Consider the following 17594-nt stretch of genomic DNA (forward strand, 5'->3'; position numbering starts at 1 on the left):
GTCAGCTCCTGGGACTACTATAGCCTACTAGACTTGGTAATGGGAGCTTCAGGAGGGAAGGGCACAGCCTTGTCCTGCTCTACCCAAGTTGGATAGTCCTCCTCAGAGTTCTCAGAGATGCCAGGAGGAAAGGTAATGTCCAGAACCCAGAGTCTGAGTTAGTGCCACCCCAGCAGTGATGAGAGAGGGAGCAGCTAGCTCCTGGCAAACACCTAGGTCAGGTCTAAGGGGAATTTTCCTTTTTTTCCTTTTTCAGTGTTGAGGATGAAATCCAGGCTTCTTACACATGCCAGGCAAATACTCTACTACTGACCTACACCCTAGCACTCTAAAAAGAACTTTCTAGGGAAATGTTAAGGTAAAGAGTGTATTTTAAAAGGAAAGAATGAGCAACAGGCAAAGCCTGTGGTCCCCCTCTCTGCACTCCTGTGGAGGTTTCTAAATCGTCAGAGCTAGAACCCCATACCCGGCAGCTGGAGAAGTAAGAGGAGGGGGCCCTAGGGCTGTCCGCTACTGGAGTCTGTCTGGGGCAGCTGGTCCTGCCCATTTGCAGGCAAGGGGATGATCCTCACACCTTTCCGGGTAGCCCCTCCAGTCCCCAGCCACCACCCCATACTTACCCAGTGCACCAGCATCGACTTGGAGTAGCGATCAGTTTCGATTCTGCCCCTGGGGCGACTCAGACCTCTGACGACAGAGCACGGAAATTACCTCACTGCCCCCCCTGCCCCGCCCCCGCCCCGCCCTCAAGTGATAGCCTTCCTCCCAGACCTGGCGGAGCTCCCTGGACCTAGTAAGATTTCCCCCCACTCCCCACCCCCACAGTTTCTCTGGGGTCAATACTGCAGAATTTGACCTGTCCCTTTCCCTGTCCCTCCCCCTACTCACAGTTGGATGTCTGTAGCCTCTTGTGTAGGGGAGGGTGAGATGAGCCCCTGGGGAGACGGCTTTAGGGTCAAAAGATGCCTATCAGGAATGGGAGGGCCCTTGCCTATACAGTCCTGACAAACTTACTCTGTGTGCTATGGCCAAGGGCTAGGGACCCTGGGAGCAGGGCCAGAACAGGCAAGAAACTGAGAACTATGTGCTGGGGCAGGACCTGTTCCTAGAGGCTCTAATGATTATGGTCAACCCCTTAAGATACACAGAGATGTTGGGATTATGCCAGAACTCAGAGAATTAGAAAACTTCTGGCCCCAAACCAAAGAGCAGGAAGAGCTGAGTGCAAGGAGCATTCTCATTTGAGTTGCCTGACGTCCTGAGCTCAGTGGGGGAATGCTGCCACCAGTCTCAAAGCACTTTGGTCACCCTAAAGGCTGAGTCGCCCACTGAACTAGGATACTATGGCACAGGAATCCTGGCCTCACAGGCTGCAAAGGGTAGGTATGAGTACCCAGCAGAAATGACCAAATATTAGAAAAGGCTCAGCTTCCTCCTTGTGGTTTGAGTCATTCACAACAAGAGTGGAGGGTGGGAATACTGAATGATAGCTCCTCCTCTGCGAGGGGTGGGGCTTGTGGGGGAGGGGCTGAAACTGCTAACCCCCAGCTAGCAAAAAGAAACTCAACCCTCACTGCTCCCAACTGTGAAGTTGTGATGATCACAGATGTGTTAGAAATAAGTTAGGGGCTGGGTGTGGTGGCACACGGCTTTAATAGAAGAGGCAAGCAGATCCCTGAGTTCCAGAGTTTCTAGGAACTACACAGAGAGATCGGTCTGGAAGAATCAAAAAAAAAGAAGAAAAAAAAAAAAAAAGGTGTATTCAGAAGAGGAAACACACAGTGACAGGAAATACATTTGGTTTTAGTTCTAATTCAGGTGGTGACTGTGTCTTTTCTCATTGGCTAGGGGTCTGACCTTAGTCTTATTCAATTGGCTAGTCTGAAAAGAATTGGTGCACAGAAAATAATGGGTGGGGGGGGGGGGTAAGGAACTGTTACTGCTCCAGGTCATCAAATTCTTGGAATGCAGCTGGGGGATCTTTGTGTAAACAAAAGTTTAACTAGGTGGAGGAATTAAAACGTTTGCAAGAAAGTTTTACACAGTAGGGAGGATTAAAATATTTTAATTCTTTTTATATTTGGTAGAAAAGATTCGTATTTAATATTTCTTACAGATGGACAAGCAGATCTCTGTGTCAGGGTCCACAAACTGATCAGAATATGCATGCAGAAGTCTAATATGTGGTGTGAGGCAGCATCCACACTCTGAAAAAGATAGCTTGCTCTCAGGTTACTTATTAGCAGCTAGTTATCATCCTGAAGCAGAAATGACAGAACAGAACTAGCCTCTACCAATATCTTACAGCAGGTGATTGAAAGATTTTAACACAAAATCACAACAACCTAAAAGAACCTCAGGTAGAATATGTTCAGTTAGTAATCTTATCCTAGAAGTGAGACAAGTTTCATGACTCATCCCTACCCCAGCTGAAATGTTGAAGCTGGTTCCTCCCAACTTAGGTTGAGAGACTCAATCAGTGGCTTGAAAGGCCACAAAGGTCACAATGAAATTCTTTTCCTTTTCAGAGAACCAGTTGTTAAACATCTACCAGCACACCATGGATAAATTCATCAGACAAAACTGAAACAATTTTGTATATGAAAAAAACCCTCAGTATCAATAAAGCAAAAGCCAAACTGAAAAAGAAAAATTATAACTATTATCATAGATAAAAGTCTAATTTCTTTCATATAATATATATTTTAAACTATAAATATTATAAATTAATAAAAAAAACTTCACAACCTATGAGAAAAATAAGCAAAGTATATGAACCAGTATTTGCTATAAAACAGAACAGGAAATAGAAATTATTTCAAATATAGAGACAATGTTCACCTTCATGTGAGGAAAACACAGACCAGAACCTCCTGATTGAGTCTCCATTCTGGATCAGCAAGACCACGCTAAGCCCAGATCCACCTGGGTCTGAGAAGGAAAATAACTAGGTAGCCACATCTAGAATCACAGGGGCACCATACCAAGGAACAGTAACAAGACAGTGGTGGCTGGGCTTACTCATGACAGTCTTCCGGTCAATCACCACACAGTTCCAGGTCCCCAGACACAGCACTACAGTGGACTCATCATCTCAACAGTGGTCCTACCTCTCATGCAGGGAATACTGGGAAGACATTGAAAAGGGGTCTCTCAGTTCTGGACACTTTACTAAAGAAGAAAAAGTGTTCAGCAATGCATTTTTTACTATAAAAATACACACACACACACACACACACACACACACACACACACACACCTCACAACAATCTGTCCTAGAAATCAAGAGTAAGTCATAGCCAGTGTGGGATTTACTGTTCTTTCTCAGCCTTTGCACCTTGGCTTTTGGGATCGAATAGATGTCTCCAGGGGAATGAGGAGTAAAACGTATCGCCTCTAGGACAACTTGGTCAGGCATCACCTACACACCAGGGATCCAGTTCTCTGGCCTTTCTCAGCTGTACTAAAGCCAGAGAATCTTCCAGACTGTTCCCATGCCAATCACACTTGGCCTCTAAGCCTAGACTCCTGGGACTAGGCACTGAGATCCAAGAGTCTCCTCAGCTTCTCTTCCTGAGTGTCTCACAGGTACCTAGCCCAAACTCCTCTCCTCTTACTCCTCTAGCAGCCTTCCCATTCTGATATTCTAGCAGTAAAGGATATCCTTTCTCTCAGAGACCTAAGCTGAAAAGATATGTCCTGGATACCCCATTTCATCCATATCCCAACACAGCAAATGCTGATAAAGATCAGTGATCAGCTATAATCCCTCCATGGCCTCCTTATTTTTCATTCCTGTGATGATCACAGCTCAGAAATAAGTACTGACTGCAGGGTCTTCAGAAACCACTACAGTGACTGCTTGGATGCTACTTAAACAGAGCAGTCAAAGTGTGCATCACTGGAGGCAGACAAACGGATGTCACAAGCCCTGTGATGAGAGATTGGGAGGACAAAGCCCCCTGTTTGATTACAAAGATTGAGCTCAATTTCATCACAATGACCCCCATACAGACTCATGAGAGATGTTCAGTGACTACCTGTTCACTTCAGAGAAGTCCCTGGAGGCCAGGCTAGACTGAAGAGGCCAAGAAGGCCCAAGAACTGGTGTGACTGAATTCTAGAATTGGATTAAGGAAAAAAATGTATATACAAAATTATTAGATCATTAATATAACTTTAGTACAAGTTATAAACGCATATGTGTGTGCTAAAACTATGTCTTAATTACTTTCCTATTTCTATTGCTGTAATAAAACACCATGACAAAAGTAATTTATAAAAGAGTTTAATTTAGCTTATGGTTTCAGATGGTTAGAGTCCATGATGACGGAGTGCAGAAATAGCTGAGAGATCATATCTTGATCACAATCACAAGGCAGAGGGCATTGGGAATCTTTTGAAACCCCAAAGCCCACCCTCCAGGGACACATTCCTCCAACAAAGCTACATCTCTTAGTCCTTCCTAAACAGTTCTACCAAGTGAAAACCACTGAGAAAAATTAAAAGGTAAATCACTGTGGTGGTCTGAGTGAGAATGGCTCCCATAGGCTCATAAATTTGAATAGGAGGAACTGTTTGGGAAGGATTAAGAAGTATGGCCTCATTGGAGGTTTGTCACTGGGAGTGGGCTTTGAGGTTTCAAAAGCCCATGCCATTCTGCATTAGCTCTCTTTACAACCTACTTGTGGATAAAGATGTAAGCTCTCAGCTACTGCTCTAACACCATGCCTGCCTAGTTGCTGCCATATTCTCCACCATGATAGTCATGGACTCTAACCCTCTGCAACCATGAGGCCCAAATTAAATGTTTTCCTTTATAAGTTGCCTTGGCTATGGTGTTTTGTTATAGCAATAAAAAAGTAACTATGGCAGCAACAGGCACTGATTTAGAAAAAATACAGTAAAAAATATGCATGTCTTATGTACTGTAAGCAGATTTCTTTTTTTTCCTCCAGTGCTAGGGACTGAAGTAGGCACTTGTGCATGCCAGAAAAGTACTCTACCAATGAGCTCTACTTCCAAACCACAATGTTTTTAAACTCCAAAGTATAAGTGCAGGTTTTGTTCGTTGATTGGTTGGTTGGTTTGAGAGAGCATCTCACTGTGTAGCACTGGTTTGGAACTCACAGAGATCCACGTGCTTCTGCCTCCCAAGTGCTGGGATTAAAGGTGTTGGCCACCAGGCCTGGCAAAAGTTTTTTTTAAAAAAAGCTCTTTTAAAATTATTATTACTATTTGTTTGTTTGTTATTATTGTTAACAATTATTGTTGTTAATAATCTGGGAGAGAGACTTGAAAAAAATCTGATGAAAAGGTCCAATAAAAGGCTAATATCTGCCCCTACCATCAATCTCAGCATGTGTAAGAGAGACCCTGAGTTTTATTCCCTTGCACTGCCGGAAAAAAGAAAAGAAAAGAAAAATAGAACAGAAGTCATAATTAACAAAATGGACCTAGTTAAAAATGGGTAAAAGAGGAGCTGGAAAGATGATTCAGTGGGTAAAAGCACTGGCTGCTCTTCCAGAAGATCCAGGTTTAATTCCCAGGACCCACATGGCAGCTAATTTTGTCTGTAATTTTGTGAGCACCTGACATGCTAGTGGTGGCACTCATAAATATAAAGGCTCATAATTAACAAATTAAAATAAGTAAATCTTGCCAGGCGGTGGTGGCGCACGCCTTTAGTCCCACTTGGGAGGCAGAGCCAGGCGGATCTCTGTGAGTTCGAGGCCAGCCTGGTCTACAGAGCAAGATCCAGGACAGGCACCAAAACTACACAGAGAAACCCTGTCTCAAAAAAATACCAAGGGGAAAAAAAAACTTGGTTTCTTTTGCCGGGCGGTGGTGGCGCACGCCTTTAATCCCAGCACTCGGGAGGCAGAGCCAGGCAGATCTCTGTGAGTTTGAGGCCAGCCTGGGCTACCAAGTGAGTTCCAGGAAAGGCGCAAAGCTACACAGAGAAACCCTGTCTCGAAAAAACCAAAAAAAATAAATAAATAAATAAATAAATAAATAAATAAATAAATAAATAAATCCTTTTTTTAAAAAAAAATAGGCATAAGACCTGATACTTTTCTGAAGAGGATATATAGGCACATAAAAAAAGAACTTTTAAGGACTTCCTGATTTTGCAAAGGACCTGAGTTCAGTTCACAGCACCTATATGGCAACTCACAAATATCTTTTTTTGTTTATTTTTTTGTTTTTTGAGACAAGGTTTCCCTATGTAGCCTTGGCTGTCCTAGATCTTGCTCTGTAGACCAGATTGGCCTTGAGCTCATAGAGATCTGCCTGCCTCTGCCTCCTGAGTGCTAGGATTGAAGGTATAAAACCACCACAGCCCTGCTTCACAACCATCTTTATCTCCAGTTCAGGGAATCTGATGTCTTCTGGAACTGCAAACACCAGGCAGGGATGTGCTGCACATACATACATGTAGGTAAAACACTCATACATATGAAAATAAAAACAAATCTTTTAAAAATGTGTCCTGTATCATATGCCATTATGCAACTACAAATTAAAATTAAAACAACAGGGGAGGGCGGCGAGATGGCTCAGTCTGTAAAAGCAGTTGTTGTACAAGACTGACAACCTGAGTTCTATTTCTGGAACTCATATGAAGGTGGAGAGAACTAACTCCACAAAGTTGTCCACTGACCTCCACATGCACATAGCACATGCCCCCCCATACTTCATGTACATAATAATATAATAATTTTTTTTTCTTGGTTTTTCGAGACAGGGTTTCTCTGTAGCTTTGGAGCCTATCCTGGACTAGCTCTGTAGACCAGGCTGGCCTCGAACTCACAAGAGATCCACCTGCCTCTGCCTCCCGAGTGCTGGGATTACAGGCGTGCGCCACCACCGCCCGGTAATAATTTTTTAATAGAGAAGTTGAATGTGGTGGCACATGTCTGTAATTCCACAGGAGAGAGAGGCGGGAGCATTACAAGCGTGAAACTATTTTTGGCTACACAGTGGTAACATTTCAAACAAAACAAAAACAAGCAAAAATGCAACAGTGAGATACCACCATACACTTACCACAATGCCAAAGTCCAAAATGCTAGTATACTACATGGAGTGAGGATGTGGGTCAACAGGAACACTCATTGCTGGCAGAAATACAAAATGATACAGCTGCACTAGAAGACACTGTGGCAATTTCTCATAAAACTATAAAAGTATTTCTGTATGACCTCACAATAGTTATTTACTCAAAAGAATTGAAAAAAAAATGTCCTCCTTCAGTAGGTGAATGGGCAAAGTGCAGTCTGTCCAGATGTGGGATATCACTCAGCCCATCCTTTGCGGACTCATGCTACAGAACACTGCAAGCTGAGTGGGCAGACTGCTCCTCTGCTCCCCTTTCTTCCCTCTTGCATCCTCATCCATCAGTAGCCAATGCTAGAACCTGTCTCTAGGGCCTTCTCAGTGGGGACATAAGAGGTTAACCCTTATGAGCTAGTGGGTTTATATTCTGCAGCCTGTGACTGCCACAAATGTCAGGAATAGAGTGTCAAAAGGGCTGATGAAGGTACATACATTCCCCTTGCCCAGGGGAGGAAAAGGGTTCTTTGGTAATGTCAGGGGCAGAGTGACTATAGAGAACAACAGTAAAGAACAAATGTGAATGCTCTTGACCTGAGAGGTGGAAGAGTATGGCTTAGTGAGGAGGGGATATCTGAGGTGAGACTGCGAAAAGGTGGCCTAAGCAACATGTGGCTGGTGATATCCTTCCTAGAGACAAGAAACAACAGGAACAGGTTCAGGGGAGAAAGTGAATTCTGTCTTGAACTCATTAAATCTGAGATGCCTACAGATTTTCTAGGGATTGTAGGTGGGCTGGAAACAGGAGGTCCATGAAGTACAATGATAGGCAGGGCCCATGGCTCATCTATAGGCTCTATTGCAGTCCATGTACAGGCTCTATTGCAGTCCATCTATAGGCTCTACTGTAGCCCATCTATAGGCTCTATTGCAGTTCATCAATAGGCTCTATTGCAGTCCATTGATAGGCTCTATTGCAGTGATGCATGCTCATGGAAGAACATCGAATCAGAGCAAGTCTTCAGATGCTAAGTAGACATTTGTTTAGGTCCCCACTAGGAAGTCACACATCCATCAAAACCCACCCCCAAGGAAGTCTATGCCTTATCCAACTCTCATTAAGTGACATGACATGGTATCTGCCTCTCTGCTATGTGGGATGTAGGAGAGGCATACCTGTGGCAGCACTCCTGCTGGGCTACACCTGGGCTGACTCCAGAGAGTTAGCACCTACATGCTATGGGATGTCTTTCTGTACGCTGTGAATGTGTTGCTCCCATTGGTTGATAAACAAAGCTCTTTGGCCAATGGTGAGGCAGAATAAGGTTAGGCAGTACATTCAAACTGAAGACGGAGATAAAGAAGGGTAGAGTCAGAAGCTGCAAGCCACCATCAGGGAAGCAAGATGTGAGAGAACAGGTAATGCTGTGAAGCCATGTGGCAAAACATAGATTAATAGAAATGGGTTGAATTAAGTTATAAGAGCTAGCTAATAATGAGCCTGAGCCATAGGCCATACAGTTTGTAATTAATATAAGCTTCTGTGTGTTTACTTGGGATTGAGTGGCTGCAGCACCGGGTGGGACACATCTGGTGTTCCAATATGGGGCAAGAATTTCCACTTAAAACCAGAGAAGGCTTTAAAAAAAAGGTTCTAAAATGGAGCCAAGAGCAGCTTCCTAGTTTTTGTCTCTCATGCAGGCAGCGGCACAGAGACACTGTGGCACTTGAGCATGAGCACAGCATGGCAGATTCCCACCGTACAGAGAGGTGTCTCCAAGCCAGGTTTCTGGCCTGGGCTACACACTGCTTGATGGAGGCATAGAACCACTACTTCCCAGAGTTGGAGGTGAGCATAGCTCTCAGAGATAGCAGTAAACATACTCCCGCCATGTTGGGAAACCGAATAGGGTGGAGTCAACAGCCAAAGCTGCTGCCCAGCTTAGCAGTTTCAAATCTCTCCTGGTCAGAAAAGGATTACAGATACACAATAAGACAGATTCAGATGGAATAAACCTCTAAATGGTATACAGTGTATGTAAAAATGTACATAGGCTTGGAAGAAAGAGGAAAATGAGTATAGGCAGTTATATAAAGAAATAAATAGGGCTGGAGAGATGGCTCAGAGGTTAGGAGCACTGACTGCTCTTCCAGAGGTCCTGAGTTCAATTCCCAGCAACCACATGGTGGCTCACAACCATCTGTAATGAGATCTGGTGCCCTCTTCTGGCCTGCAGAAATACATGCAGACAGAACATTGTATGCATAATAAATAAATAAATCTTTAAAAAAAAAGGAATAAATAGTTTTAAAAAATAAAATCTTTAAAGAGACAATAAAAGTAATATAAAAGAAATAGCCATGTAAAGATGGAAAATACACAGAGAGCCTGGATTATATTGTGTTTTGAATTTTTTGACTGTTAATGAGCTAACTGCAGAAAGACATTTAATTATAAAGGCTATTAAATTAAACCAACATATATATTTTAAAGGTATCTTGACTTCAAAATTTGAGTCTAAGGATATGTTGCTTTGGAAAAGAGGGTCTGCTTTTGTTTCCACAGAGAATGAGAAGCAGTGGATTCCTAGGTTAATATGGTTCCATCAAGGAAGACTCCCTGAGGTCTCCAATTGGATCTATGGCCCAGATGATCCAACATCCAGAACAGCTTCAAGACAACTGGCTGAGATGATGCAGCTTCACAAACTAGACCTCAAGACTTGACCATAGGCCGGGCGGTAGTGGCGCACATCTTTAATCCCAGCACTTGGGAGGCAAAGGCAGGTGGATCTCTGTGAGTCCAAGGCCAACCTGGGCTACAGAGTGAGTTCCAGGAAAGGCACAAAGCTACACAGAGAAACCCTGCCTCAAAAAAACAAAAACAAAAACAAAAAAAAAAAAAAAAAAGACTTGACCCAGGATCCCCCTAAGATTGCCAGTGCCCCCAATCAGCAGGAAGTATTATGAAAAGCTATGCCCAAATTCTGAAAACACTGTTTATAAATGTTTATTTTTATTTAAAGGGGGTTGATTATAAATGCAATTTCTTTCTAAAGAAGAAAAGGGAATACAGATATAATAGGATAGTCCTTAGAGACTTGATTCCCCTGCAGCTAGAAAGGCTAGATTCATTCTTAAGGTGCCTCTGAGTCTTTTTTCCATGAATTTGAATGAACCCACACCCAGGCTGTGACACATTATGACACATACCTGTGGTCTCCTAAGGACCACAGTACCAAAGAGGGTAGCAGTACTAAAGAAGGATCTTGAACAAGCTGAGCAAGGGAAGAACCTGGCTAGCTTGACAGCAAAGGCCCCTCCCTATCCTCTAGAGAAAGTTCTTGGAACTCCAGCTTTGGGTCAAGGTGAAGAAGAGTTACTCTGACCTTATCCTCACCTTGTTCCATGTTCCTCACAGCTCTACAGTGTCTGCCTTGATTTACAAGTAGTGAATCTCTGTTGTTTCTGAGTCACCCAGTCTGCAAAGTCTGACGCAGCAACAGAAAGGCACACAGAGAGATGCCTAGCACCTACACTGCATACACCTGCACACTGAGCTAAACAAGGAAGCCAAATGGTACCTGGTGTGTTACTAAAAGTGTTTGAGCAGAGTGTGGTGATGCACACCTTTAATCCCAACAAAGGCAGGTGGAATCCCTATGAGTTCCAGGTCAGCCTGGTCTACATAGTGAGTTCCAGAACAGCCGGGGCTATGTAGAGAGACCCTGTCTCAAACAAACAAACAAAACAAAAAGATCCACCACCAACAACAACAAAAATATAACAATCAAACAAATACACAAACAAAACTGTTTGACCTCAGGACACTATGAAGGCTCCTTGGCTCCCAACCCCAGCCACAGTCAGACTCAGTGGCAGATGTGTGTGAAGAACCTGAAATAAGCTAGCACTGTCACAAGGGGCATGTTTTTACAAGTTAAATTTGGTTTCTTCCATAGTTTTCATCACAAGAGATAAACACACAAATTAAAAAAGTGTTTTTATTTTAAATCAAAGTACCAAGCAGATACTTACTTAACAACATACAAAGTAGAACTCAAAGAACTCAAACTTGCCCTTCCCTGCATGCCTCCTGGGCAGGTGTGGAAAGGAGCTTGCACCCTCTGCAAAACCAAATCCTGTCCTATTTCCTCAGAAAACAAAACTGAAAGCAGCCACAAGCACCCATGTTTGCATGTGAAGCGGAAGACTTTCCTTCCTGGATCCTGATTGGCCCAATGGGCAGGGAACACAGCAACAGAGGAGTCAGTAGGAACCACAAGAGGCAGGTGCAAATAAGTGGTGGGGCAATGATCACACTTCCTCCCCAAGAACTGCAGGTTCCATGCAGATGGGACTACTGGGCCTTCTCTGTCCTGCAGAACCCTCCCTGGCCTGCCAGGAACAGCCTTGGAGGGTGGGCTTACGGACAGCCTCTGGGGACAGTGGGAATGCGTGGTGTGAACTAATTCTGAAGCTGATTTGAGGATTATTTTTGTATGGCTCTGAAATGAATTTCACCTTCCACCAGTACCTCCATGCTCTAAGGGGCAAGGGCTAAAAGGTTTCAACCTTGCTCTTATGAAGAAACTGGCCCACATCCCAAAAAGCAGATGGCACCTGGGACTTGTGCCAAGGAAAGGCTCTTGGTTCCCAGGGCAAGAAGGTTTTATTTGTGATGCTTATACAGTCTTAGCTTGTAGAGCAGGGACTTCTGGGCAGTACCCACCCTGCTGGTCCTCCCAATGCCTCTAGAGTCACGCAGCTGCATTTAACAGGACTTGTAACTCAAGCAAGTTTTCAAAAAGGAGTATATACATAAACAGGTAAACATCTGCCAAAAACAGCCGATTCATGACCACAGTGAACAATGATGTAACAGAAGGAAAACAAGAGCTAGAACCTCAGTAGCTTGACACGGTGTGAGAGTAGGGGCAGGCAAGGCCCCAGTCTCCGCAAAGGTGAAGGGATCTGGGCACTCAAGGGGATGGATGGATGGACAAAAAGTTAACCAGTTCCCTTCAAAGCAGATAAATGGGACAGTGGTCCCTTCCTGCTGTGGGGCCCTTGAAAGGAAAGCCTTCAGTTGACAGAACAGGAAGTTTAAGAGGCACCTTAGGACTATCCCAGGACATACCTTACCAAGAGGCCAAAACTCTGTTCCCTGAATTGTTTGGCTCCAAGGACTCTGGCCTAGAGGATAGCCCCCTGCATGGGCCCAACCAGACCTATAAAAACTGCCTGCAGACAGCCTTCCATGGAACATTCTGGATCCTATCTCCCAGCTGACTGACCCTCCAACTCTAAACAGCCTTCTCACACACCCTGGGGCTCTCAGGATAGAGACACTGAGTATTGGCCAGAGAGGCCCTGCTCTACCTCCAGGGAAAATTTAGGGGTGCTACTGTAGGGGACTATAAGAGCAGGCTGCACATAGGGAGTCATTTGAGCTACCCCAAATCTCAGGCATACCTCCATACAAATCCTCCAGAGCTTTCTCAGGGAAAGACACTACCTAAGACCTCTAGCACCTGGCTAGGTGTATGTATAGGTGCTCTGGGTCCCTCCCAGAACTGACTCAGGAGCCTAGGCACTCAGCATTGTTTTGGTTGAAAACACTATAAATTTAATTTTTCCTAGAAGCCTACTAAGCAATTTACTTAAAAACACCTGCAGCCCATGTGCAAAGGGGTCTAGAACACACCAGGTCCATGAAATCCCTTCACCACCTGAATGCCTGTGGGGAAGGGAGGGTCTTGACTGGGGTCTGCACTCAGCCCCAGGGCATGTTCCCACAGTGAAGGAACATGGACACTGGCCATACTGAACCTACAGAGAACTGTGGGAAGAGACCAAATCCATAGGATCTATGGCTTCCACACTCAGGCATGCTGCCCAAGACATGTGTCAATAATGACCCAGCAGGCTCAGTCCCATTGGGGTGCAGGCACTAGGACCTGTAATCAATTGGGCTCTGGTGCTGGCTCTGCAGCTGTTCCAGAAGCACCCAGGCCTTCTCCTGGTCACTGACCCCCTGGTTCCTGCTCAAGGCCCAATGTGTAAACAGGATTAATAAGCAACAGATGGAAAAGAGTATTTCCCATGAAAAAAGGGGAGGAAGTTTAGAAGCTGAAGACTGATTTTCCAGGTTGCTGGCATCATTCTGCCCCCTTTTCTTCTCTTGATTCATCCGGCAATCCTCTCTTTGGTTCAGCCCATCAGACCTGCCTGTACTGAGCCAGTCCTGTGGCCTGTGTCTGTAGTGGCCTCTGCCTGCAGTGGCCTGAGGAGAGAAGCCAGCCAAACTTGGAAGGATCTTACCCTCCCTGCCAGCTACTTATGCTCATGGTCATCTGCTACAGCAGCCACCTCAATAGTGGCTGTGTGTTCCTCAGGTCCAGTAGCAGCTGCTGTGGGCACTGTCATGATGGTGCTGCCTGCAGGTGATGCCTGGGCCACATTCTGCAGGGTGGGTCCGAGACCAGGCAGAGTGAGCAGCTGCAGTGGACTGACCACCTTTAGTACTGTACTGCCATCCTGCATGGCAGCTGTGCTCAGAACTGTGAGGCTGGATGTGTCCGGATGGATCTCTACCGTGCTGGGGAAGGTAGAGCCAGAGGAGGCCAGGACTGTGTAGCCCCCAAGCAGTGGGGAGGCTGGTGAACTGGCTGGGGCAGCTTGAGGAGAACCCTTACCCAGGACAGTGGAGGGCAGTGTAGACACCACTTTGCTAAGTGGCATACTGGTCAGCTGCGACACAGGCATTCCTGGACCAAGAGCAATCTGTGCAGACTGTGTAAGCACCTGGGAAGCCACAGCAGCTGGTCCAGATGTAGCTCGTGCAAGACGGGGCCGCTTCATAGGGGATGGCAGGGAGACTGGTGTCAACGTCATGAGCACATTGCTGAGGTGCTGGGACTTGTGCTTCAGCTCCTTGGCACGGCGACGGTGCTCATCACACTGCTGTTCCAGGGCTGCAGGAGATACACAGCGTCACCAGAGAACAGAGATGGAGACAGATGGTGTTCCCACAGGGACAATGCAGACATGTACAATCAGTGAGCAGATCATAAACCAACAGCAACCTGAATGAATGAAGGGCTGCTTGCCAAAGGAAAGGTTGTTAGCAGTAGGTCCCTTAATGGCCCTCAGGATGACCCAAGAGCACAGTTCCAAAGGGAAGTTTTTTAGGCCAAACATTCCCCTCAGCATCAAAGTGTTCCATTCAGTTTCACATGAAAGTTGTTGTTAGGCAAGAGCAACCAAGTAAAAGGCCTATTTGCACACAGACACACACAGAGACAGACAGACAGACAGACAGACAGACAGACACACACACACACACACACACACACACACACACAGAGTCACATGCAGGGCATACATTTAAGTAAAAACACCAGGGAAAACTTATTACTAATATACAAACACCGCAGGACAATCCAGCTCTGGCTGGAGCAGGTGATTTTTTCCATTCCCTTGTCATATTCCTTTAAATTAAAAAACTTGGTTCATAAAAATAAAAAAAAATAAATAAATAAAAAACTTGGTTCATCACAAAAAGGTCAGTAAAGAGTGACCTATCCTTTCTGTACTGGCAAGTCCGGCCACGGCCACTGGAGTTTCACTGACTTTTCCATGTATGATGCCTGTGTTCTTCTGACTTCTTGGTCTTCAAATGAAAAGCTCACCTATGTGGCTGTGACTGAAGTATGTGGACACATGACTAGAGAGGTGAGCCTATGGGCTCCCCACACCCCACACTGCTGCTGGGCATACCTGCCAGGTCCCGGGCATACTGTTCCCGAGAGCGGTCCATTTGACATTTATGGCTGGCCAGCACCTTCTTCACAAGATCCAGCATGCCAAAGTTTTGCACGATGTTGTTGAGGAGGACAGCATCTTAAAGGGACAATGCCAACACTTAGTAAAAATCTGGGCCCCTCCAGTGAACTCCAGTGCTGGGCTGACTCCTGAGGGACCAGCCAGTGGGAGGAGCCAGCTCCACTGAAGTTTAGGATGTATACCAAAAGACTCTCCCACTGACAGCTCCCCTCAGCACAGTAGGGTCCTGTGTTCAGGTTCAGCTTCCATCCCAGCTACATGGCAAGACCTAGGGATAGCAGGAGGGAGAATCAGGCCCCTTTACCTCGGAGCTGCAGGGGTGGGTCCTGCACTCGCTGCTGCAGGCCTTTCATGGTTTCCTCCAGTTCCTGTTGGAATTCCTGTATAACCTCATCCAGTAAGCCCGCATCCTTCAGTCCCCGCCAGAATGCAAATGTGTCATCTATGATGGAAAAAGAGTCAGATAGGCAGGAGACAAATTGATGTATGGAGTAACTGACAATAGGACATCACCTTAGGAGGCCAGCACATGAAGCACTGAGTTCCATATTACAGCCCATATGTCTAGTGGGTCAATGGTTGGATCCCGAGCTCAGCCAGGATCAGATCATGGGTAGATAGTTCCTGCCATGGGCCCACCTGTATTCCCAAGAAGCTGGGGGAATATACCTCCAATGGCTGTGGTCCAGTCACCAGGGTCCTCACAGGTCTCTATGGTGATGGTAGCAGGTGAGCCATTCACTGCAGATAAGGCAGAGCTGTGGGTGAGTGTTGCTCTATATTACAGCCCCCAGAACTAAAGTCCGAATGATCCTTCCAAGGCTACATCTGAATCCTTCTTCCCCACCCATTTTCACAGAACTGAGAAGCACAATACACTAGTACTAGTCAAAGTACTCTCTACTTCATAGTGAGTTTATTTTTAATCACAGATGTCTTTAAACACACAAAGAAAGAACAGCATCTGAGCCATCATCCAACTTCAGCAGCTCCCAACATTCTGCTCCTCTGGTTCTATGTGCAAGCCTCTGTGACTAAGCCTTGGAAAACTGGCAGGGGAACTCTCTGCCCATCTTGTTTTCCTCTCCTTGCCCTATGGGTCACCTTTGCCTCTTGTCTAAATTTTACTGATGCCATAGTAATCTTAGAACTCATCATAATTCCAATTTTTTTTTAATATTAAAAGAGACAGACTATCCACTCTAGTATATCCCCACGTTCATATCTGGCACCTACAAATCCAACTGTCCACATAGTTTGCACTTGGAAGTTCTAGAGTTTCTGACCATGGCTTCATGCACACACCTATCTCAGAGGCAGACTCAGAAACAGACATATATTTCAGAAGATATGGAATTGTTGAGGAGGACAGCATCTTAAAAGGATAATGCCAACACTTAGTAAAAATTTGGGCCCCTCCTAGAGTTCCTGAAGGGACCAGCCAGTAGGAAGAGCCAGCTCCACAGAAGTTTAGGATGCATGCCAAAAGACTCTCCCACTGACAGCTTTCCTCAGCACAGTAGGGTTACCAATGTTGTAATGCTTGTGAGTCCTGTATGCCTGGAATCAACTAAACAGGAATACCTCCCCCTGGCTATACAATATTCAAGCCAAAGGCTCATAAAAATTCTAAGCTAAAGAAACCAAATCACCAGAAGAGCTAAATCCTAACCTCAGTTCTGCTTTTCCCAGGAATCACAGCCTTGCTTAGGGGGCCCAGAAAGCCCACTTGCTCTGTCAGGAGATGGCACTAGTGGTTCCTATTTGTCCTGGCCTGTCACCTACAACCAATGTTCTTTTTTCAGGAACTGCTATTTATTGGCTATTTACTTTAAAAGCTTATATATATAGGCATGAGACCTATAAAATAATCCCATGAAATTGGCATTCTGGCTGGTTACCATCTCACTAAGGCTTGCAGGAATAAGCTAATAGGTGTTCTTTCTGTTATGATGTGGTTACACACTGATAAACACACCATCAGTTGGAAACACTACAAACCCCATAGTTCAGCCAACTCTAAGTGTACTTAAAACACCTCACTAGCCTCTGTTGGGCTGTGACTAACTTTAATAAGGCAAGCCAAGGCAGCCACCAAGACCTGGACCACTCACTCCCCACACTGCCTTTCATTCTGATGTGTCCCCAGAAGAGCTCTGTCCTGACCTCCTAGCATACCTGGCGCTTTAGGTCCAGAAAGGAGCTAAGCAATAGACACCCTCAAATCATGGTAAACCATAAACATGGACTGAGGAAAGAGCTGACAAAGGTCAGTCCCTATGACCCTGGGTGTCCCTGGGTTTCTCAAGAGAATTCAGTACTATCAAAAGAGCTGAACCTTAACCCTGACTCTGCCTAATCTTGACCAACCAGTCTGCAAAGAAGCACTTTGAAAAGAAAATAGGGCAGAACTCATAGGGCCTCATTCTCTTCCTCCATCCCCAGATGAGGCTCTTCAGTTGGTCTGGTTAAACAGCAAGGGCATACATAGTTGGTCACACGGAAGCACATGCCAGCTTAACACTGTAGAAAGATAGCTTAGGGTGGTTAGTGACACTGACAGAAAGATAACACAGACCAATTTCACAATAAGGAGCTCAGAACCCAACTTCATTCTCACCTCAGTTTTCAAAATACCTCACTCAGAACTGGATAGAATTCTAGAAAACTGCCAGGTGGTGGTGGCACAC

General features: G+C 45.3%; 1 protein-coding gene across 1 annotated transcript in view; it reads right to left on the minus strand.

The window, feature by feature from the left end:
- Positions 1-11046: 11046 nt before the first annotated feature.
- Gmeb2 (glucocorticoid modulatory element binding protein 2) overlaps positions 11047-17594 on the minus strand; it is a 42546-nt gene continuing 35998 nt past the window's right edge. Inside the window, exons 7-10 of the mRNA XM_059262138.1 lie at positions 15574-15645; positions 15209-15346; positions 14839-14961; positions 11047-14033 (exon numbers count right to left, since the gene is read on the minus strand). Of these exons, the coding sequence (XP_059118121.1) occupies positions 13393-14033; positions 14839-14961; positions 15209-15346; positions 15574-15645 (974 nt within the window). The 3' untranslated portion in view covers positions 11047-13392. The remainder of the gene's footprint in view (positions 14034-14838; positions 14962-15208; positions 15347-15573; positions 15646-17594) is intronic.

Source organism: Peromyscus eremicus, chromosome 4, assembly GCF_949786415.1.
Source record: "Peromyscus eremicus chromosome 4, PerEre_H2_v1, whole genome shotgun sequence".
In the NCBI taxonomy this organism is placed as follows: Eukaryota; Metazoa; Chordata; class Mammalia; order Rodentia; family Cricetidae; genus Peromyscus; species Peromyscus eremicus.